General features: G+C 42.1%; 1 protein-coding gene across 3 annotated transcripts; it reads right to left on the reverse strand.

The window, feature by feature from the left end:
- Positions 1 to 8,361: 8,361 nt before the first annotated feature.
- Positions 8,362 to 22,380, reverse strand: pmela (premelanosome protein a). 3 transcript variants are annotated; one of them, XM_055221860.1, is made up of 15 exons: positions 22,266 to 22,380; positions 19,633 to 19,728; positions 19,232 to 19,378; positions 18,643 to 18,768; positions 17,722 to 17,883; positions 16,610 to 16,891; positions 15,079 to 15,195; positions 14,173 to 14,526; positions 13,387 to 13,488; positions 11,966 to 12,316; positions 11,618 to 11,728; positions 11,429 to 11,531; positions 9,986 to 10,191; positions 9,393 to 9,483; positions 8,362 to 8,743 (listed from the first exon to the last, which is right to left on the reverse strand). In XM_055221860.1, exons 1-15 carry the CDS (start codon positions 22,327 to 22,329, stop codon positions 8,602 to 8,604), a joined length of 2,454 nt encoding a protein of 817 aa, XP_055077835.1. In that variant the 5' UTR covers positions 22,330 to 22,380; the 3' UTR covers positions 8,362 to 8,601. The 3 variants fall into 3 exon arrangements, with proteins under 3 accessions (XP_055077835.1, XP_055077837.1, XP_055077836.1); XM_055221862.1 differs by lacking the exon at positions 14,173 to 14,526 and having other exon boundaries at positions 13,387 to 13,485; XM_055221861.1 differs by lacking the exon at positions 14,173 to 14,526.
- Positions 22,381 to 23,319: the final 939 nt, after the last annotated feature.

A 23,319-nucleotide genomic window follows, 5' to 3' on the forward strand; every position in this document is an offset into this window, starting at 1 on the left:
TGGGCGCACTTCCAGCTCAAATTCACTTTCTACTGAGAAACTGTGGCCCCTCTCTCTGTAACTGCTGCTGGTCTTAAAATGTTCATATTAACTCGCTCTACATGATCCTGTTATTTTTATTTCCCTGTTATGGCCATAAATCAAGATATGAACATTAAAATGAGACAAATCAGTCTCCTTCTTTCCCCCGAGGTTTCTCCCACTAGCGTTACCAACAGGTTTGATTGACAGTGTTGCTAAGCACTCGGTCCCTGCTAAACCAGCGGAGCGGACGGGAAGCAGCATTATCTTCTACAGCCTCGCTCCAGATTGGCTCTTTGGTTGCTATGATACTTGTGGTCATAATTCCACATATGGAACTCGGGTCTAAATTGGCTCCTATAACTGCCAGCCTCGATGAGCTTTATTTGACTAGAGCTGAGCACTGTGGGTGATTGTGGGGAAGCTGGCTCGACATGATTGAAGTAGGAGGCAGACATGCAAAAAAAAAAGTCTTTTACCAGAAAAAAAAATTCAATTTACCATGGTAAGTTGTGGAAAAAATGATACATATTTACACAAAATTACTGTGCTCAATTTAAACAAAAGCAACAGAAATTGACAAAACTGAGAAAAAACCCACATGTACCAGGCTACACTGATGTTTCCCTGAAAGACTGACTTAAAAATACCATTACAAATACCGTCCTAAACAGGAAGCACCTCCCCCAGGTGTATGCCATCTACTTTACAGGTGCTGTAGGTATAACTTTCAGCAGGATCTCCCCATCATCGTGGGGGCAGCAGTCTAAGCAGGGACTCCCAGACTGAATAAATTTAACCAATTAAAATATCTTTAAAGTAACAGGTGTATGTGTGGTGTTTAACTTAAAGGTAGACTAATGAAAAGACTAAACAAAACAAACCTGGGATGGTTATGTTTAGTGTTTAGATTGCGTAATGAAAAATTATCGGAAATTAACAAATGTGTGAATATAAACAAAATTACAGTGATACTGATGGGACAAAGGTCCACTTTGTCACAGTGACGTCCCACTCGCTTAGTTCACAGTACATTAGGTGCATACAGTCCATGCACTTAATATAACCTTACTCCCTAAACAACTGTAATTATCAATCTCCAAACAGCAGAACAGATAACACTGTACTTACACATTCACTCAAACTGGGTGAAGTGTCTTGCCCGAGAACACAGCAAAAACATAAATCAACTACAGGAACTCATTAGATTTAACTGCCTACTTCCTCCTTTCACAGTTTGAAAATCAATCTCCAAACAGCAATAGACACCAACATTTTACTTACACATTCACTCAGACTGAGTTAAGTGTCTTGCCCATGGAAACAAAAGCATAAAGCGACTATAGGAGCACGTTACATTTAAATACCTACTTCCTCCTTTCCTCCTTTCAAAATGAGGTACTGCTGCTTTAATTAACCCCATCCAAACAGCTCTTTACCTCCTGTGTGAGTAAGAGTAGTGTGGCAGATGCACAGTACTTATTGATTGCGGGATTGACTCATTGATTGGTTTATTGGTGGAGAATCCCATTGGGACTGTGAGCTGCTCGGATTGCACACACCCAGATCTGAAGAAGTGTCCGGTTTCACATATAGAGGAGTTCAGTGACAGATGCAATGTAATGTGAATGACTCGGGGATAAAAAAAATATAACTGCAAGGACAATACTTAAAGGTCCTATATTACACGAAATGGACTCTTGTGAGCTTTAAGCCATGTTAGAATGTTGTTACATGAGTGAATGAAACAAAACACAACTCCAGGTCTGTTTGTGATGAGGAAACAACATTAGAACATAGATCAGAAAATAGTGTAATTAAGTAAGCAGTGTAAATTCAGAAGTTAAGTACCAATGTATTTAAGCAAAATGTGTCTCGTCCCAGTACAGATATTGTATAAGCAGCTCTTGAGGTCAAAACAAGTATCTAATTATAAAGCGGTTTACTGTCTGATAATCAGGAAGTGTGTGTTAGCATGCTGGTCGTCTGTGAAAGTTGTGATAAGTGCTTATAAACTCATTGCGGTGAATAATTAGGATGTTCAGAATGCACAGGGTAAATGAGAATAAATAACTTTGGACCACTGCAAACTAGTGCCTTTAAGATGCTTTTACAGGTGTATTTCCTGGTATCTCATTAACCTTTCTGAACCCCTGGAAACGGCCTTAGTGAAATAGTGATTTTTCCAACAGTAGTGTTTAATAATTTACTGCAGCTTTGGGGTCAATAAGAAGAAGCAAGATTTTGACCCGGTTAAGTGAACAATATGATTAAAGCCCCAGTATGTAGCTTTTAGCCAGAAAATAGACTAAAATAAAAGCATGCTTTGCTTTGTTTGTTTTTATTACACTTGCTCTTGCTGTGAGCAGGCTTGCATCTCCATAAACCTGACTCTTATTTGGCCTGAGAGAGGGCCTTGCTTGTTTCCATGGAAATGTTGTTCCTTTGACTATACTCTTCCAAGGTATGGCTTTAGCTTTCTTTTCATTTCCATACAATCATGCAGATGACGTGCCACCTTCAGAAAGTTCCATACTGTGTCTTTCACTGTACTTTTTTGGATTATAGAATGAATGAAAATGACACCATTTTGCTTCTAAAATTTTTATGGTTACAATTATATTGTGATCATAATAATCACAATTATCGATTAACATTTTGATATCCCTAACAAAATGTATATGAGACATCAGAAAACAGAGATTGGAGCAGCTTAGAAAAAATATTGGTGTTAAATATCGACTAAAACTTCAATCACAGACCGATATCAATATGTGGGAAGCCTTTTGGTTTCATATTCACTTAAATATACAGTCAAATTGGTTGAATGTTTAGAGAGATTTAGATTGATTTTACACATAACATACACCAGGCCTATTCAACGTGCGGCCTGGGGGTCAGACTGGGCCCTGTAAATGATCTAATCTGGCCCACAGTCCACCTTCCAAATATTCAAATATTTTCTCTTGTTTACTGGTTTAGTTAGTCCTGCTTTAGATCTGTTTTTACTGTACTTATTTAATTCTGCTTTAGACGTGGTTTAGTCGTAGGTTAGTCCTGGGTTAGTCCTAGTTCAGACCTAGTTGGTAGTTGTACTAGTCTAGTCCTAATTGTGGTTCACTACTAGATTTTTTAGAGCAATGTTGGTCATTTTACTTTTCACAATAATCTAATACAGCAGTTAAATTGTTATGGCGCTTTTCCACCTTTATGGCACTCAAATCTCTTCACATCAAGGAACCACTCACCCATTCACACACATATATTCATACACCAGTGTACACAGACACTGGGGTGAGGTGGGTGTCTTGCCCAAGGACACAACCACAATATTCATTCACACTGTCAACCTGAGGGTCAGTGGACAAATCCTCGTTCACTTAAGTACAAAGACAAATCATCTGAATAATTACAGAGATGTAGATAAGAGTTTTAATAATGTGGATGGAGTGTTGCATGTGCAGTCGTCCACGTGAGCCTGTGTTGTAAACGTGTTCAGTCTCTGCAGTGCGGAGAAGGAATGGAGCCAATAAAACCTGAGGCGTGGTCTAATATCAGAACCCCTCATACATTTCTACATCTGAGCGAGGAACCATGGGAACTGAACCAGGACTGAACCAGGACTGAACCAGGACGGAACCAGGACTGAACCAGGACGGAACCAGGACTGAACCAGGACTGAACCAGGACTGAACCAGGACGGAACCAGGACTGAACCAGGACTGAACCAGGACTGAACCAGGACGGAACCAGGACTGAATCAGGACTGAATCAGGACCAGGACTGAACCAGGACTGAACCAAGACTGAACCAGGACCGAACCGGGACCAGGACTGAACCAGGACTTGACCAGGACTGAATCAGGACTGAACCAAGACTGAACCAGGGCCGAACGAGGACTGAATCAGGACTGAATCAGGACTGAACCAGGACTGAACCAGGACTGAACCAGGGCCGAACCAGGACTGAACCAGGTCTGAACCAGGTGACCTGGCTGGTTTTACAGGGGCAGAGTGATGGGTGGACTGGTCAGGATGCAGTGTCCAATTACATCTGCAGATCCGGAGACAGAACTGCAGATAATGGAGGAGAGATGGTTTACTGAGGCCTGAGGAGAGAGAAAGAGGGAGGAGAAGGAGAGAGAAAGAGGGAGGAGAAGGAGAGAGGGGAGAAGAGGAGAGAAGGGAGGAGGCCTGAGGAGAGAGAGAGAAAGAGGGGGGGGGTGAGGAGAGAGAGGAGGAGGTCTGAGGAGAGAGAGGGGAGGGGAGAGGAGGAGACAAAGAAAGAGAGGAAGAGGAGGAGAGATGTTTATTCTGAGAAACAGTGAGGGGTTGAGGGAGGTAGGGAGAGAGGGAGAGAGGGAGGAGGAGAGGGGGAAGACAAGGTGAGAAAGAGAGAGAGGAGAAGAAGAGGTTATTTTCTGAGGCCTGGGGAAAGGAGGGGTGAAAGGAAGAGACAGAGGAGGAAAGAGGGTGGTGATGGAGAGAGAGAGAGAGAGAGAGAAAGAAGGGGTGAGGGAAGAGAGGTAGAGGAGGAGAGAGAGAGGAGATGTGAGAAAAAAGGAGAGGGGGAAGAGAAGGAGAGAAAATGGGATAGGTGTACAGAGAGGGGAGGAGAGATGAGAGTGGGTGGGAGACAGGGAGAAAGGAAGAGAGGGAGATGATAGAGGGATGAGAAAATGGCTCTTAAGTTGTGGTAAAAGAGAGGAATTAAAGGGCAAATACAAAGCCAATTCTTACAATGTCACACAGCACAATGTCACGTACTTTAACAGCAGTGACGTCTTCTGCACCACGTGACAGGCGCTTTTTCACTCGTTTAGACAATATTTAGTCTCATCCTAGGGAATAAATCTATAATAATTAATTAAATAATAACCATTGATGCTCATGCTTATATGCTGTCCTTCTGTACTGTCTTTTTATTCCAAGTGAGAGAAACATTGGTTATTTTGCTCATTGATTTATGTTGTAGGATTATTTTGTTTATTATTTTTTACATTTAATTTCATTTGCCTACTCTGTGGTGTCATCTCTACACAGATCTGACCTGCGACTTGGTATAACTTGGTGTTGTCATGTTCTTGTCTTGTTGACAGATAGGTTAAATGCTATACTGTGGAACATTCCAGGCAAAACAGAGATGTCCTCATGGAGAAAGTGACACTCGAAAGCCTCCACCAGAAAAGTTACACAGTGCACCTTTAAAGCTACCATCTGTAAGTTTATATTTCAACAGTAGATGGCAGATGTGAAACCTGGTCCCCCTCACCTGGCCCCTCCCCTTACCTGGCCCCTCCCCTTACGTGGTCCCTGCCCTCACCTGGCCTCTCCCCTAACCTGGTCCCTCACCTGTCCCCTCCCCTTACCTGTTCCCTCCCCTCACCTGTCCCCTCCCCTCACCTGTCCCCTCCCCTTACCTGTCCCCTCCCCTCACCTGTCCCCTCCCCTTACCTGTCCCCTCCCCTCACCTGTCCCCTCCCCTCACCTGTCCCCTCCCCTTACCTGTCCCCTCCCCTTACCTGGTCCCCTCCCCTCACCTGTCCCCTCCCCTTACCTGGCCCCTCCCCTTACCTGGTCCCTCCCCTCACCTGTCCCCTCCCCTTACCTGTCCCCTTCCCTTACCTGGTCCCTCCCCTCACCTTTGTTCAGACTCACCTGTGCTCTCTGGTCTTCTTCTGTCAGAGCAAAGCTGGCACATTATCAGACAGCAGTAACGTGGACAGCATCTAGTGGTGATATGTGAGAATACATCATGAGCGAGTCAGCCAGTCTAATTATGGAGCTTTAAGAAAAAGTTATACTATTATTGGATTAAAATTTTTCTCAAATGACTGAAAAAACAATATACATCGTAAAAATAAAGAACATTATGTTGACTTGTGGACTTTTTAAAGGAACCAAAGCATCTTTCCTCAGTGTTGTTGTTGGGGCATATGTGTCGAGTGCCATTACAGATTTACTGCAGTGACGTCAACTCCTCCTCCACTGCAGTGTCACAGGACATGCATGCTATTAACACCACTCCCTCTGTCAGCGTGAGAGAGGGGGAGGAAGAGTGGGATAAACGGAGAGACAGGGGTGTGGAGGAGAGAGGGAGAGTGAAAGGAGAGCAAGAGAGTGAGGGAGGGGAAGAAAGAGTGAGGGAGGATATGAGAAAAAGAGAAGAGAGAGATGTTGGGGACTTAGGGACAGAGGACAGGAGGGAAAGAAAGATATTGGGAGGAAGGTGAGGAGAGAGGAAGGGGAGGGAGGAAAGAGAAGGAGAGAGTGGAGGAAGAGAGAGAGATGTCCTCAATCAATATCAAACATGTATCAGAGAGGACACAGAGATACTTCTGCTGACAGAGCACCCTCAACATGTTACTGTCATATTATATACAGAATATAGACCTGAATCAGCTGAATTTAAACCAGGACTAAACCAGGTTTATACCAGAACTAAACCAGGAGTAAATCAGGATTAAATCAGGACTGAACCAGGAGTAAAGTAGGATTGAATCAGGACTAAACCAGGACTAAACCAGGTCTATACCAGAACTAAACCAGGAGTAAACCAGGACTAAACGAGGAGTAAGTCAGGACTAAACCAGGACTAAACCAGTATTAAACCAGGACTAAACCAGGACTAAATGAGGACTAAACCAGGACTAAACTTAGTCTAAACTGGGACTAAACCAGGAGTAAACCGGTATTAAACCAGGACTAAACCAGGAGTAAATCAGGATTAAACCAGGACTAAACCAGGAATAAACCAGAACCAAACCAGAACTAAACCAGGAGTAAACCAGTAGTAAATCAGGATTGAACCATGTCTAAACAAGGCCTAAATGAGGTCTAAATCAGGACTGAACCAGTACTAAACCAAGACTAAACCAGGAGTAAATCAGGATTAAACCAGGATTAAACCAGGACTAAACCCTGTCTAAAACAGGCCTAAACTAGGACTGAAACAGAGCAAAACCAGTACAAAAAGAGTACTTAAAGAGCAGTGAACCAGGACTAAACAATATAGATAAACCAACAAAATAAAAGAAAAGAGTGCTCGATGGTAGAGTAGTTTTATTCCTTTAATTGTACCAAAGTGACAATATCTGGTAAAGTCAAATAACAGACAGGACATAGTCTACACTTTAATGTAATCAGCGCTTTTCAAAATAAATAGTAGGGTCTAAGGTCCATTCATGTTGTTTTAAAATCCCAAAAGTAGCCCCTCTATTGTGTAAATATAATGTCCAAGGATTCTAAGCTACAACAAAAATATTTCAAATACAGCAACAAAGCTCATTTAATTCTGAAAAAGTTATAATTTGGACAGGGATAAAGTATAGATAGAAAAATGATAGACCAAACAATTGAAGTGCCCATATTAAGCAAAAATAACTTTCTTAACTCATAACCAGCTATTATAATGTCTACAACTCAAAAAACACACCTGGAGTTGTATTTTGTTTCACTTACACGTATCTAAATTATTTTTTGCAATCTTCTTCCATAAATATTCACTTTCAACTTTTATCACTACAAACCATCTACTTGTTAACCCATGTTTCTAATATCTGTGCTGCTAATTTGCTATTTCGACTTTCTACACTCCCCACTGTTACCTGCAGAGGGCGGCAGACAGACACCTAATCCAAGCTTTCTCTGTGAAACTTTTCCAATGCAGTATTGAAGATTATAAATGTGAATGAGCAATGCAAGTGAATAGGAAGCCCAAATAAAACATAACATGCGAGGTTTAACTTGGCTCAATGTTTTGATAAAAGAGTTTAGAGATGAGCAAAAAGACTATATCAAATTTGAATGGTTGGTACATAGTTTAGTGTAGCCCTATGCTCAAAAACACATACATCTCTTCACCCTCTCTTCCTATTGGTCAGCTTATGTCATGCTCTGAGTGACTGACAGGTGACTTTAACCAATTACAGTGCAGAAGCTAGATTTTAGTGTACATGAATTCTGACAAAACTGAAATTGTGATCCGAGTTTAAAGAAAATTGTGCTATTGATACTTTGCAGCTGATATCATCTACATTCACTGCGGGTGTGAAGCTAACCTGAGGCACTGCTCTGTCTGAGGCTGGGTTACACAAGTTAGACTTTAACCTGAGATTTATTTTACCACAATCTGACCATAAACAACTGACTTAGCTGGAAGTACAATAGGTGAGCTGATTTGTGCTCTTAAACAGGTCCCTCTGAAATAATATTACAGTCAAAAACTAGCTAGCATTAGCCAACAGTTTTTCACTCTCACCTTTTTTGTTGAAACTTTTATTAAATCCTATTAACCACAGGCTCCAGAGTATAAAGTTTAAATTTAAATCCATTTTGTATCTTCTTGGGTTTTCAGACAATCTAAAAACTTATCACGCAGTGTTTGCTAATATGTGCATTGTGTAACCATGGCAACTGCTGAACATTCCAACATAGATAGATATACATACAGTAGACTGACCCCCCAGTGTGATGTACTGCAAAGTATCAATATCTTTTTGTCATGTCACCCACCCTAAAGTAAAAAGGAAGTACTTTTGATACAGATTCGTGTACAGAAAGGTGAACGTTTTGGTGATGTTTAAACAATGCGTCCGTGGAGCAGGGGGCGGCTCTCTCCTGGACTTTGGCGAGTCAGAAGGTTCCACAGTAACATAGGCACCGAGGTCCGGACCGAACCCGAGCCGGACTCCTCCACAAGGGGCTGGTACTGTTTTAGGCGCCTGGAGACAGTACAGAAGTGTAAACCATAGTCAAATAATAATATATATGTGATGGATAGATGGATACGTAAGACGGACATCATGCATTTTCCAGACCCCTTGACAGGTAATATTTTAGTTAGGGATGCATTGGTACTGGTATTGGATAATGGCGCTGATCCAACAACAAATAAAATACTTTCTATGATTCATTTGACATATTTACTGGCTGATGTTGGCCCGGAAGTCTCATAATATTTTAAATTTTATGAATACAAAGCTGTTCTGTAGTTACTTGCTGGTTAAATTGGATCCATTTTGTAATAAGTTAATTGCATTCTGAGGGGGGAAAAAAAGCAATTTTCAGTATTCTACTTTTATCTGAAAATATTGGGTATCGACAGATAAGTATCAATATCAATATCACAACTGAGCAAGCTGGATTAGTGCATTCCTAATTTTAGTTCAAAGGAAAAAGCTTTTGCAATTGTTTTTATGCCTTATATCCGGGGGAGTCAACAGAGGGGGACACAGGGGTCTCTTATCCCAGGCCCCAGAATCTGAACCTCTGCCTATTCGTATATTAAAGGAGGGCCCATGTGAGCCTTCCTGCCCAGGACCCCCCAAATTTCTGTCGATGGGCCTGGTTATATCTCACTGTATATCCCACCTGTACATGAGTCCGACACAGCAGACCACACAGGCCAGGACCATCACTCCCAGGACTGTGGCTGCAGTCCCAGCTGGAGACCCTGTGGTTGCTGCAGGAGAACAGACAAAATTAGTTAAAATAATGACAGATGGAGAGATGGTGTGTATGCACATGGCAGAGCACTAGTCCTGAACTGTAGATCAAAAACATCCTAAAATTATTCAGAGAAGTCATTATTTATGTACAGTTGTCCGTCACTATATCGCAGTTCATCTTTCATCTTTCATCGTGGTTCATCTTTCATTGTTCATGTTTCGCAGATTTTTTTTGTGCAATTTTGCAAAAGGCTGAAAAGGCTGAGGGATTTATTTTTAACGCATTCATAATTTAAGCAAACTAAAATAAATAAATAAATCAAAACCATATCTGGGTATAGAACAGTATGTTGTATATAAAAAGTCATAACATCTGCTCCCTTATTGCATTTCTTTGTGATTTTATATTTTAGGCTGCTCTAATACTAAACAAAACATGAAAACACATATCTGATCAAGTTTGTTTCCCTGTAATCTTTATTTCACTGAACAAGCCTGTGTACTCATGATCCATACCCATGTTGACGTTGACGCGTGCGCTGGTCACGGCTAAGCTAACGTCGTTGGTGAGAGACACATTGAGGCAGAAGATTCCAGTGTCGTTGAAGAACTGCCTGAGGACGAGCTGACAGTCTGGAGTCGGCACCGCGACAGAGCACAACGTCTGGACAGGAGTTACACAATCTGCATCTGACACCACAGTGCACACCTCACTGGGAAGACTGTGACCAAGAATAGAAAAAATATATATGTCATTGATAAATCATTGATAAATTGATAAAAAGTGGGACTAAACACCTAAAGTCTTCACATGGAGCGGGTAAACTGGGCAGCACCTAGAAGACCAAAAAGGAGTAAGGTGCGAGGAGGGGAGGGGTCTGGACCATAGACTGTATAAAGAAGTGGACTAAGTGAGTGTTACGTCACCCATAGAGTTCAGCTCCAGTTAAATGAAGCTCATCAAGGCTAGAGCAGTTATAGGAGTGAATTTGGAGCTAAGTTCCATATTTGGAATTTCAACCGCAAGTATCATAGCAACCAAAGAGCCAATCCGGAGCGAGGCTGTTGAAGGTAAGGCCCCTTCCCATCTGCACTGCTGGTTTAACAGGGAGCAGGCGCTTAGCAACTAAAGACAGCACCTGATTTGTTATTGTTTGTTATTAATGTTCGTATCTTGATTTATGGACAAAACAGCAGAATAAAAATACCAGGATCATGTAGAGCAGGTTAATACAAACATTTTAGGACTAAAATGACAAGTATGACAGCAGCAGTTACGGAGAAAGGGGCGACAATTTTTCAATGTAAAGTGAATAGGAGCCAGACCCGATGGAGCCGGAATCACGCCCATGATCACTTCTTATTAGGTATGCAGCAGCTACGGTTTAGCTATGCCCATTTATATATACCATCTATTGTATGGACATAGGAGGAACACTGTGGTTGGTCTGACAAGAATAAACACAAATTTATCTAGTTTGCACTAAATAAAAAAGACAACAGTAGACAATACTATTAAACATTATGTACACGGTTTAGTAGCAAAAAAATAAAATAAAATAAAAATTCAGTCTCAGTCCCCATAGAGACCGGCAAAACAGACTAAAACCCAAAACCTCCTGCATTCAAAATGAAAGTAGGAGCGACTGAATTCTATGCCATTCTAGCAGGGATTGCATAAATTAAATCTGCTTATCTCCACGGAGATCTTATAGCTTTGCCTGCAATATTTAAAAATATTTGTAATAAACTCAAAGGTTTCAACGATATTCACCTGACCTTTGACATTTTGAAATCCATGGGACAAATGTAAGTTACAGCTCAGGTCTGTGGCGAGCATGCTAACAGTACAAATCAATGTTTCTAAGGGATTTTAACACTTATGGAGACAAGTAGGTGGTGGACCCTCTACCAGAAAAGTTACATAGTGCCCCTTTAAGTTTTGTGAGTTTTACAGACCTCCCCTGACATGAAACGGTAACATCCACAGCATTCTGGTCCAGCGCTGTGGCCAAAGACATGACATTAGACACCTGCACGATCTCCACGCTCTCAATGCCCTCTGCAGACACAAGACAGAGATTTAGATCAATAAACATCTTATTTTAAAGTGCTCAGAAATGAATCCCGCTCTGTACTCAGACTCACGGACGACTTGGACGGAGGTGGCGAGGGAGCCGTAGCGATAAACAGTACAGTCTGCGGTGAGCTCAGGTGCCTGACGTTTAGCGATCACCAGGGGGAGCTCTGCCTCAGCTTCTGAAGGTTGTGCAGGAAGAGGATGTAAGAAAAGGTTAGGGGAGTATTACAGATATTTTTAACACTATATTATACATATTAAAGTCACTAGCAAAGATACTATGACAGACTTATGCACAACAACAACTCAAAATGCATGTTTTATGTGGCATTTTCACAGACACTGTAACTTCACAATTTGGTGTATTATTCATTCACATTTTCCAGTGCTCACAAAACCGATCACCTGTCACTCACCTGCAGCAGCCACGGTTGCTGCTACCACATTTTCAGTCTCCGCTACCTCAGCCACCACCTCCCCCTCTAGAGGAGCCTCTGGAGCTGTCTCTGGGGCGACTGTGGCAGCAGCAGCCACAGTGTTGTCTGCAGCCGCCTCCGTCTCCACAACAACAGCTCCCTCGGTCACAGTCTCCACCTCAGCAGCTTCAGCCTCAACAGGTGCATCTTCTAGGACAGGTGTGGCCTCGGTGACAGGTGCTTCCTCTGCGATAGGTGCGGCCTCATCAACTGTCTCCTCTGTGGCGACAGCTGCAGTGGCATCTTCTACAGCAGCTTCAGGGGCAGCCTCCTCAGCAGTGGCAACTTCACCTACAACAGCAAGAACAAGTGTGGATTAAACATTCTCTTCTGAGACCTTGCAGTGACATCACGCTGGAGGTGATCTGCATGTACACCTATTGTGGAATGTTCACCATTTACCATGGTGACAAATTGGAAAGATTAATAAACACAGCTAAAAAAAAAAAGTTTGAAGGTCGTCACATCCCAAAAGGATTTAAACAACACATTTTCAGTAGCCTGTGATCAATACAAGCGTTCGTGGTACTGTTTAGCTGTTTGATTTTTAACAAAAACAGTGAGAGCATGGCGTCGTATTGTTTTTAATGGCCTGTGCTTATCATAGCATGGGCTGCAAATAATTTTCTCTTCTGCATAACTTCCTCAATATGGGCTAGCAGGGTGGGGCCAGGGTGGGGCCAGGGTGGGGCCAGGTTGGGGCCAGGGTGGGGCCAGGGTGGGGCCAGGGTGGGGCCAGGGTGGGGCCAGGGTGGGGCCAGGGTGGGGCCAGGGTGGGGCCAGGGTGGGGCCAGGTTAAAACTTACAAAGCTAACTTTTACGCATTTTGAGGATTTTAAATTTGTAAATGTTCATGTTGTGAAAACAGAGAATAATCTCTACAAAATCTGACCTGTAAAAGCTGAGGATGCCCTGTCACCTGAAAACGGCAGTTTGAAACCCCCCCAAAAATGCATTGTGCTTTCTTTCTGGGCCCAAGCTCCTGAGAGCTGCTGTACCTGTGGGGCGGCCACTAGTTCATGTTGCCCCGGAACAAAGGAAGAATGTCTTTGTGACTAACTAAAACTCGGTTGACTCATGCTAACTAACTCTAATGTTATTTGAGAGGGACTTATTTAACAGTAAATCAGCTCCCCTGTTGTAGTTTTAGCTACGTCAGACTGTGTGATTCGTCTGATTGTGTTAAAACAAAGCTCAGATTAATTTTGAATAACAGAGCTTCAGACAGAGCAAAGCCTCTTAGCCCTTAGCATCACACCCCCCAGGGAATTTAAATGACATCAGCTACAATATTACAAATAGGACAACAATACAATAACAACTACTATAACTTTCACTCAAGTAATAATTTGGATCATCACCCTCTGTGGCCTCAGCTGTGTCGACGGTCTCTTCTGCAGCAGCGGCGTCTTCAGTGACCACGGTTTCTACAGCAGCAGCCTCCTCAGTGTCAGCATCAGCTTCTGAGAAAGAAATCAGTCTATATGAATGTTTATAACAGTGAAACTCATGAAACCAGGATGGAGTTAATACGTGCTTAATAGTAATCTGATGTAATCTGGAATAACTGGAAAACCAAATGCAACTTTTAAAAATCGGTACATCTTTACTGTACTCATTCTGATCCATTGCAGCACTAAATTTGCTATAAATAGGAAGAGGTACACTTGTTTATCTGTTAGCACCATGTTGCTGCTAGTTGTGCAAAAAGCTCATTTATGTTATGTCCATTTCCACCTGTTGCCATTAGAGGGCGCCGTGCGATGCTGCAATGTAATGAATAACTGCTCTAGAAGAAGAACATTTACATTTGTGTTGGTTGTTAATTGAACTACTGTGATTTCTATACAACATCTTTACTTATATGGCGAAATTGAAGAATAGAATGATCCTATTGAAAGTCCTGAATTTTGGTGACAAATCTTCATACCCATATTCTTCTGTCCTCTGTGGAACTTGTATTTGAGAGACAGAGGGGAGGGTGCATGTCTGTGTCACCAGTAGCCATACGTTAAGCAGGTTTTGGGCGGTTTGTCCGCCGCTATTGTGCAGGTTGGGTCCATGAATCTATTGGGTCACTGAAGCCTGGCAACCCTGCTTATTGAGTGGGAGGTGATACAGTGATGCAGACTTATAAAGGATGGTACCTGCAGCCTCAGTGTCGGCGGGAACAGCCTCAGCCGCAGCATCAATGGCGTCAGCCGCTGCAGCCTCAACAGCGGTAGCATCACCAGTAGCATCGGCTGTAGCATCAGCTGTAGCATCAGTGTTAGCATTAGCATCAGCAGCAGCATCAATGGTAGTATCAGCAGTAGCATCGGCGGTAGCATCGGCAGCAGCATCAATGGTAGCATCAGCAGTAGTATCAATGGTAGCATCAGCAGTAGCATCAGCAGTAGCATCAGCAGTAGCATCAGCAGTAGCTTCGGCAGTAGCATCGGCGGTAGCATCGGCGGTAGCATCGGCGGTAGCATCGGCAGTAGCATCATCTCCAGTCTCTACTGTAAAGTGGTCAAAATCATAAAATTATACAGTTGTTTTGAAATATTATCTATAATTATGAAAATATTGTACTTGGTCGTAAACTTGGAACGGAATGGATGACGTAAAACTAAACCATTTAGAAGATAAGTCTGTTATCTATGCACGTTTATATTTATGTTTATTCCATTTCATTATAAGGTGGAGGCTTTAAAGCTACCATCTGTGATTATATTGACCGACACAGCCATGTTGCTTTCTCACATTTCACCACTAGATGCTATCTAGGTTGCTGCCGGCTCCGGCCTGACAGAAGAAGACCAGAGAGCACAGGGAGTTTGTACAAAGGCCAGGTGAGGACAGGTTTCACATTTGAAATCTGCTGGTGTAAAAAAGTTAAATATATTTATGAATTGTAGCTTTTGTGTTTTTTGCCTGTATCCTTTTTTGTTATGTGTTATCTATGGGATGAATACATAAACAGTAAACTAGAGCTAAACTGGGTCTAGTCAAAGTCTGAAACTTCTCTTTAGTTCTTTCACTCCTCCTGGTGGCTGGAGTCGGTATCTCACCCGTAGTGTCGGCGTCAGTAACCACTGCAGTGTCCACGGCTGGAGCTTCAGCATCAGGGACAGCCGCTGGACTCACCACCACCACAGCAGGTGCGGCAGACGACTCCACTGGCACCACTGTAAAAAGACAAGACAGATTTTTACATTAAAACTCCAAATGCTATTTATATTAGCTTTTAATGTTTAACTTTTTTCCCATGTGATTTACTGCTTTTATCTTTCCTGTATTACTTGTTTATTGCTCTTTTGACAGTTAATATTTGTTCTGTGAAGTGTCCTGAATATATATAAATAAAATACATAATAATTATATTTGCAGTAGTCCAGACTTATTCCTCACTTTGCTAACACATTGCTTTCGTCCTTCGAAGTTTTGCTAGCTTTGAAGGATGACTTGTTCATGGTGCTAACAACAATTAGCATGCTAACAGCACTACTTCCTGGTTTGCTGACGATAAAAACACTAAAATTAGATGCAAACAGTAGAATATCAGAAAGTTGGAATTATATATTTTTCTTATGCAGACCTAACATAATCAAATTCCAGCATTTAAACCAAATCATGAATGAACTCTAGTTATGCTTGCATAAATAAAATGTAATTAAAGGTGTATTATGCAACTTTTCTACTAGAGGGTCTGCAACCTGCTTGTCTCCATGGAGATGTTATTGCCTTGCCTGGAGTGTCCACAGTGTGGTATGTCACTTATTTAATTCCTTAGAGACCAGCAGGTGACATCATCAGGCCAAATTACGGGTAAGGTCTGTGGACACCAGTAAGACACCAGTAATATAATACTTTTAAGACAACAGAATCAGCCAATCAGGGACATGTTTGCTCTGTCTGTATCAAAACAAATATAGTTGCTCACAAGGAAAAAAGCTGGAGGTTCGAGGGGACCAGATTGATATCCCTCTGTATGAAAATATAGATAGATGCCATAGTTACGCTCCAGGCAAAGCAATAGCATCTTTCCTGGAAACAAGCTGGTAGTGGAGCCCCATCAGAAAAGTTACATAGTGTACTTTAAAGGGCCCATATTATGCTATTTTCTGATCTATGTTATCATGTTGTTTCTTCATCAAAAACATACCCAGAGTTGAATTTTGTTTCATTCACACAAGTTTAACACCCAAATATTCATTCTGACTTCTCAAACAGAAAAGACTCTATTACACCTTGTGATGTAACGTGGTAATACAGGAAGTGCTCCACTGTGTTTTTAAACTCCATAGACCGTCAGTAGAATCATGTGAATGATTTCAGCCCCGGAATTGCCATTCTCTACTGAACCTTTAGTTCAGTAGAGAATGGCCTCTTAAAAGAGGTTTTTGAGCTTTGGAGATGTAGACAGACTAACAATCAAATATGTGTGAATGAAACAAAACACAACTCCACGTATGATTTTGAGGAGGTAACAACATTATACCATGGTTTAAAGCTTAAAGTTTAAAGCTTTAAAGTTTAAAGAGTCAGTTTAGCATAATATAGGACCTTTAAATTTAACTAAATCATCATTTTTATCCTCACCAGCAGTAGGGTTTCCGCAGGTGGGGATGCTGGCCATGAGGATGACCTGTGGTTTAAAGGAGCCCACAGTCTGATAGGTGTGCGTCACCGTGCGGTCCCTGGAGATCAGAGTCCCTGTGTTGTCCCCAAAGTCCCAGGTGAAGCTGAGGTCTGCGGCGCTCAGGTACTGGCTTGGGTCGTGCAGGTTCACGCTGAAGGCCACCGCGCGGTTCTGGATGAAGCTCTGGTCCTCTACGTTCAAGTCGTTCACTTGGCTCATGGAGATGGTGAAGGGGACCTGGTCTGAAAGGGGAGGGAGGGACATACGTATGTGGATGTTAAGGGTGGATAGAGGTGGGCAAAAAAAAGCTCATATCACAATTTTTTAGGCCATACTCAGTCTGAAAAGTTTGAAAACCACTGACCCAGGTTCTATGATAATATTAAGCTACTAACAGATCTAAAACCAGACTTTATCATGCCTAAGTTTGGACTAAATGCGGTCTGAAACATGACATGAGGTAGTTTCAAATAACGATTAACCCAAAGGAGGGCAATAAGATTAAAAGAATTGTCTCCAAATTAAACAAATGAATCTGCACAGAACCCCTAATATATGCCTAAACCAGGTCTAAACCAGGTCTAAACCAGGTCTAAACCAGGTCTAAACCAGGTCTAAACCAGGTCTAAACCAGGTCTAAACCAGGACTAGAGCAGGACTATACCAGGATAAAACAAGGACTAAACTAGGTTTAAACTATGTCTACAGCACCTTTTAACCACAGCAGACCAGAAACACACCACAAGATCCCCACTAAACCAGGGACCAAACCAGGACTAAACCAGGACTAAACAAAGACTCAAGCACCTCTGGTAGATACTAAGCAATGCAGACCAAAAATGCCCACTAGAGCTGTAATAAGTAAACCAGGACCAACCTAGGACTAAATCAGGACTAAACCAAAACTAAACCAGGACTAAACCAAGTCCTGGTTTAGACTTAACCAGGTCTAAACCAGGACTAATCTAGGACAAAACCAAGACAAAACTAAGACTAAACCAGGTCTAAACCAGGACTAAACCAGGACTAAGCCAGGACTAAACCAGGACTAAACCAGGTCTCTGAAAGTTACCGGTGATGGTGAACCTGGAGGAGGCGTAGCCCAGGGGGATGAAGTTGGACTTTCCTCTCTGGTGGTAGATCACCAGCTCCATGTCGTAGGAGCCCATAGGAATGTTCTCTGTCCCGATGGAGAGGGATGAGGAGGGCCCGTCTGCTACCTGCCAGAAACGACCTACAAGAAGAACACATCTCAGTCTACTGTACAAGAGATTTTAATATCCATCCAACAATAATTTATACAATAATAATAACTTTAACATTTCAAACTGAAAAACTTGTGTCTTTACTCTGAGCAGGTTTGCATCTCCACAAACCTGACTCATTTTTAGCCTTTAAGAGGGCCTTATCCTGTTAGTTTCCATGGAAATGTTGTTCCTTTGGCTATAATATTTCACAGTATGGCTATCTATCTCCACAAAGTACTGTATTCTGAATGCTTAGAATACTTTAACACTGAGTTGCTTTAAAATGATGGTGTAAAAACGTAACATAGAAAACTGCTTTATGTTTGTTTCACTGTTTGTTATGCCTTTCCTATTACTAATTGGAGAAAGAAAAATCACACCTGCCTCACCATAAGATTGTTGTTGTGTTTTCCATTTGTCTCATTAATATTGTGGAGTTTGAAGCCTAACTTGCATGATCAAATACCTTAATGTATTCCTTTGAGTTTTGAAGAATAACTATACACTGAAAACCAGCAGATGAAAAGGTAACTGTACCAGAATTCAGTTACTCAAAATTAGTATTCTGCTTTCCTCCATGGAATTATGTGATGACAAGCCACCTCCAGAAAGTTACATATTGTACCTTTAAATAGTATTGGCCTATAAAATGTTCTGATATCATACGGAAACCCAGCAATGACAACACAAATGATACAATCAAATGTGTTGTGCTAAACCCCCTCATGTGACACTTCTGCTCTCACCCCATGTCTTCCACACATAGACGTATTTCTGAGGGCGTCTCTGGGCTCTGATGGGGGTCCCGTCGGGGAACATGGCTGTGCCCTGAGTGTCTGGGTACACGGGCTGCCCTGCCTGGTACTGCTGCCCTGGAACACACAGGCAACGGGAGGGTCAGAAACATAGTAGTAGCAATAGTAGTTGTGGCAGTTGTGGAGGTAGTAGTAATAGTAGCAGTTGTGGATGTAGTAGTAGTGGAAATTGTGGAGGTAGTAGTAGCAGTGGTGGAGGTAGTAATAGTGGCAATTGTGGAGGTCATAGTAGTAACAGTTGTGGATGTGTAGTAGCTAGTGCTAAATCAAATAAAAATATTATAGAATACATATTATTGTACTTTATTCGTATTTGTCGTTTTACTTCAAGTTCATTTTATTTTAATTCCACATTTATGCCTTTAGCAGTAGTTGGTAGCAATGCAGCAATAATAGTGGCAGTAGTAGTCGCAGCAGCAGTATTTGTTGTAGTAGTAGTAGAAGTGGTGGTGATAGTCATGGTGATAGTAGTAGCAAGTGCAAAATCAAATGAATATTATATTTTTGTAGTGGCTGTTACCATCCACAGTGCAGTTCTGTGCCCACACCACTGTCCCGTTGGAGAGCACAGTTTGGTTTGAGGGAAAGTTTAAGTTGATGTTGAAAGTGGCTTTGGCTCCGCTCAGAGTCGGGGCATCATTCTTCAGCTCAAACGTCACATTACCGCCTGAAAACAGACACAAAACAGATTATATTCAACATATAATGAAATTACATGAAATCACAACAAAAGCAGCTCATATAGCATAAAATAACATAGCATTTACTGACATATTAAATAAACCTCTTCCAAATCATTGTTCCATTTTACAACTAAATTTGCTTCTTTGCTGCCCCTTTGTCAAGTCTAGTAAATTAAACGTCCTGTATAGTAGTGGTAGTAGTAACAGCAGAAGTAGTAGTATAAATGTAATAACTCACCTTTCCAGCAGTTTCTGAACCTGGGGTCTCCCTCTTTCCAGGCTGGGTACATCCGAGTGTTCCAGGAGCGAAACCGAGTGAACTGTGACCTCTGCCCTATGACCGGAAACAAACAGACACTTCAGAAACACAGATACACACCAGAAACAGAGACACTTCAGAAACACAGAGGCACACAACAGAAACACAGAGGCACACTTCAGAGACATACAGACGCTTCAGAAACACAGAGAAACACTTCAGAAACACTGGGCTTTCTCAATGAAGAACTTTAACCAGGACAGAAGCTGTGACCCTCTCACAGTCATTCATTCACTGATATGGTATGTTTTTTCATATAATAATAATTCCTTAGATTTTTACATTGCTTTTTAACACTTAAAGACCTTTATAAACTTCACATTATGCACACTTGATACTTGGTTCAATCAATAGGGCAGGCTGGCTCTATTGACTGAACAAGATTTTCATATTATTATTATTATTATTATTATTATTATTATTATTATTATTATTATTATTATTATTATTATTATTATTATTATTATTATTATTATTATTATTATTATTATTATTATAAGAAGAGTTTATACAAAGAGCAAGAGAAACGTCTGTGTAAGTAAATATCCATCGTACAGTGAAGGTTAATGCTGCTTTTACATTTGGTTCGTTGTATCATTTTGTAGCAGTGCATATTTGAGTGAGGTGTGTCTGAGCTGTGCAAGTCACACGACCCTCAATCCCCCACAATCCTCTTCATGTGATCGTCAGCTGAGGCCCTCGGTAATCCAACAGAGACCAGAGGAGCCAGAAAGAGAGAGAGAGATCAGGAGCCAGAGAGAGAGACTAAGAGCCAAAGAGAGAGACCAGAGGAGCTAAAGAGAGAGAGAGATCAGGAGCCAAAGAGAGACAGACCAGGAGCCAGAGAGAGAGAGAGAGAGAGATAAGGAGTCAGAGAGAGAGACATACCAGGAGCCAAAGAGAGACAGACCAGGAGCCAGAGAGAGAGAGAGACTAGGAGCCAAAGAGAGAGACCAGAGGAGCTAAAGAGAGAGAGAGAGAGAGAGAGAGAGAGAGAGAGAGAGAGATCAGGAGCCAAAGAGAGACAGACCAGGAGCCAGAGAGAGAAAGAGAGAGAGATCAGGAGTCAGAGAGAGAGAGAGACCAGGAGCCAAAGAGAGAGACCAGAGGAGCTAAAGAGAGAGAGAGATCAGGAGTCAAAGAGAGACAGACCAGGAGCCAGAGAGAAGAGAGAGAGAGAGAGATCAGGGGTCAGAGAGAGAGCGATCAGGAGCCAAAGAGAGACAGACCAGGAGCCAGAGAGAGAGAGAGAGGAGCCAGAGAGACAGACCAGGAGCCACAGAGCGAGAGAGAGAGATCGGGAGCCAAAGAGAGCGACATCAGGAGCCAGAGAGAGAGAGAGACAGAGAGACAGAGGGAGAGAGAGAGATCAGGAGCCAGAGAGAGACAGACCGGGAGCTAAAGAGAGAGAGATCAGGAGTCAAAGAGAGAGAGAGAAACCAGGAGCCAAAGAGAGAGAGAGAAATCAGGAGCCAGAGAGACAGACCAGGAGCCAGAGAGAGAGACATCAGGAGCCAGAGAGAGAGAGATTATGAGCCAGAGAGAGACAGACCAGGAGCCAAAGAGAGAGAGAAAGACCAGAGGAGCAAAAGCGAGAGAGAGCCCAGGAGCCAGAGAGAGAGAGAAAGACCAGAGGAGCCAAAGAGAGAAAAATCAGGAGCCAGAGAGAGAGAAAGAGAGAGAGAGAGACCAGGCAGTGCCCAAAGAGCCAGAAGGGGAGCTGGGTGGCCAGGTGTAACCAGTGGTTTGGTGGTGACAGGCAACACTTTGTTGTGGAAAAATAATACTCCATTTGTGAACCCTGGTGGGTTATGAAATACAAGAAGGTTTATTCTGCCTTGGCCACAGACCGGCAGCAAGTCTCTCCTCAGTCTCCTTCTATATATCTATACCAGAATTACAAAGCTACATACATATCAAGTTAATATAGAATCAATCAACTTGAAGACAGGTAAAACAGCACAGAGTTTCCTGTGGGACAGGGACATGGGGGCAGAGCCTTTACACATGTCAATGTCTGGTCGGGTCTGACAGACTGACACAGATCAAATGCATTTACTCAAAGACCTATGATAAGAAATGAATGCACATAAATTTACATCACAACTCTAACCTCACAGTAGGAAGGTTCTGGGTTCGACTCCCAGGCAGCCCAGTCCTCCATCAACTAAAACCATGCACATTTCATAAAATCTTGCAGCTAAGACAGTCCTGACCAAGACGTTCCACTGCTGCTCCAAAGATTCCCCAGTGGCATTGAATAAAAGCAAGTTTAACTGTAAAACTAAAGTATAAAAAAGGATAAAAGTTTACAGTACTGGCAGAAAAATCCGCAAAATACAAATAGGACCACAGCACCTATTGGTAAGCGTGTTCTATTGGCATATAACAGCCATAAAATCAGCAAAACCTCAAACTGATTACAGAAGGTTGTAACTAGTATTAGTGAGAGTTATTTACATCCAAACACACATTCATCTTATCAGTCCGGTCACGCTCTTAATCACTAAACACACAAAATTATCCAGAACAAACTGATTTCTTTCACTCACTTCCATGGGAGGCAGTCACGGCCACAAGCACCAGCAGTTGTAGTATTAGAATCCTAGTCGTCATTTTTTAAGGATTTTTGAGTCCGAATCTTCAGCGGTGTGGACCAAACCAGGACTAAACCAGGACTCGGGCCCGTCACGCTCTTTAAGCACCCCACTCTCCAAACTGTGACATCATGAGGGAGTCTGGAGACGCCCCCTGGACCTGAAGCAGAGACAGAGAACAGTGCTGTTAGTAATATGGGCTATCATTGTACTTGGTTTTATCACTGTGAACTTTTGTTAGGTCATAAAATATGCACATTTATTTATTTATTTTAATATTTTTGCAATTTTCTAATCCTGTATCCTTGTCCAAAACATACATGGAGTTGTGTATTCCAGCATGTTTAGTTCATCTCCCTTTTACGAGCATCCAAAAGTATAGTTCAAACATAGGCTACTTTCTGTACAGTATCTAGAGGTGGAAACAATATTGAGCATTTTCTATTATCACTGTGGTACTGGAATTGGTGTTGAGTATCAAGTCTATTCCTTGGTATCCAAATCGAGTTCTGTGCACTGAAGCAGAGTTATGGAATGGGACAAGAACAAGATGCATTTTTCCCCCCAGGCTGCAGCCAAAATGTTACTATACCTGAGACTGCTATAAGAGTTTCGAAGGTGTTTGAGTGTTTAAAAGTCTGTTTCTCCCATCACTTCATACTGTATACTGATCATTGTCCTTCCTCTGTTCTATCCTACATTTAAATGGCCAATTGATACTTGACATCAGTGACAGTGACATCATGCCGGGGGTGTTCTACATGTATGTCTATGGTGGAATGTTCAGCAGTTACCATGGAAAGACAATGCACATATTAGCAAACACTTCCAAAAAAGTTTTAAGACAGTCTGAAAACTCAAGAAAACATTTCAGGAGCGTTCATGGTTCGGTTTAGGAAAAAGGTGAGAGTGACTAACTGCAAAACTGTCAGCTAATGCTAGCTAGCTTGTGACTGTAATGTTATGAGTGAGAGACAGCACAAATCTTCTCACCTGTTGTAGTTCCACA

The sequence above is a fragment of the Periophthalmus magnuspinnatus genome, chromosome 5 (genome assembly GCF_009829125.3).
Source record: "Periophthalmus magnuspinnatus isolate fPerMag1 chromosome 5, fPerMag1.2.pri, whole genome shotgun sequence".
In the NCBI taxonomy this organism is placed as follows: Eukaryota; Metazoa; Chordata; class Actinopteri; order Gobiiformes; family Gobiidae; genus Periophthalmus; species Periophthalmus magnuspinnatus.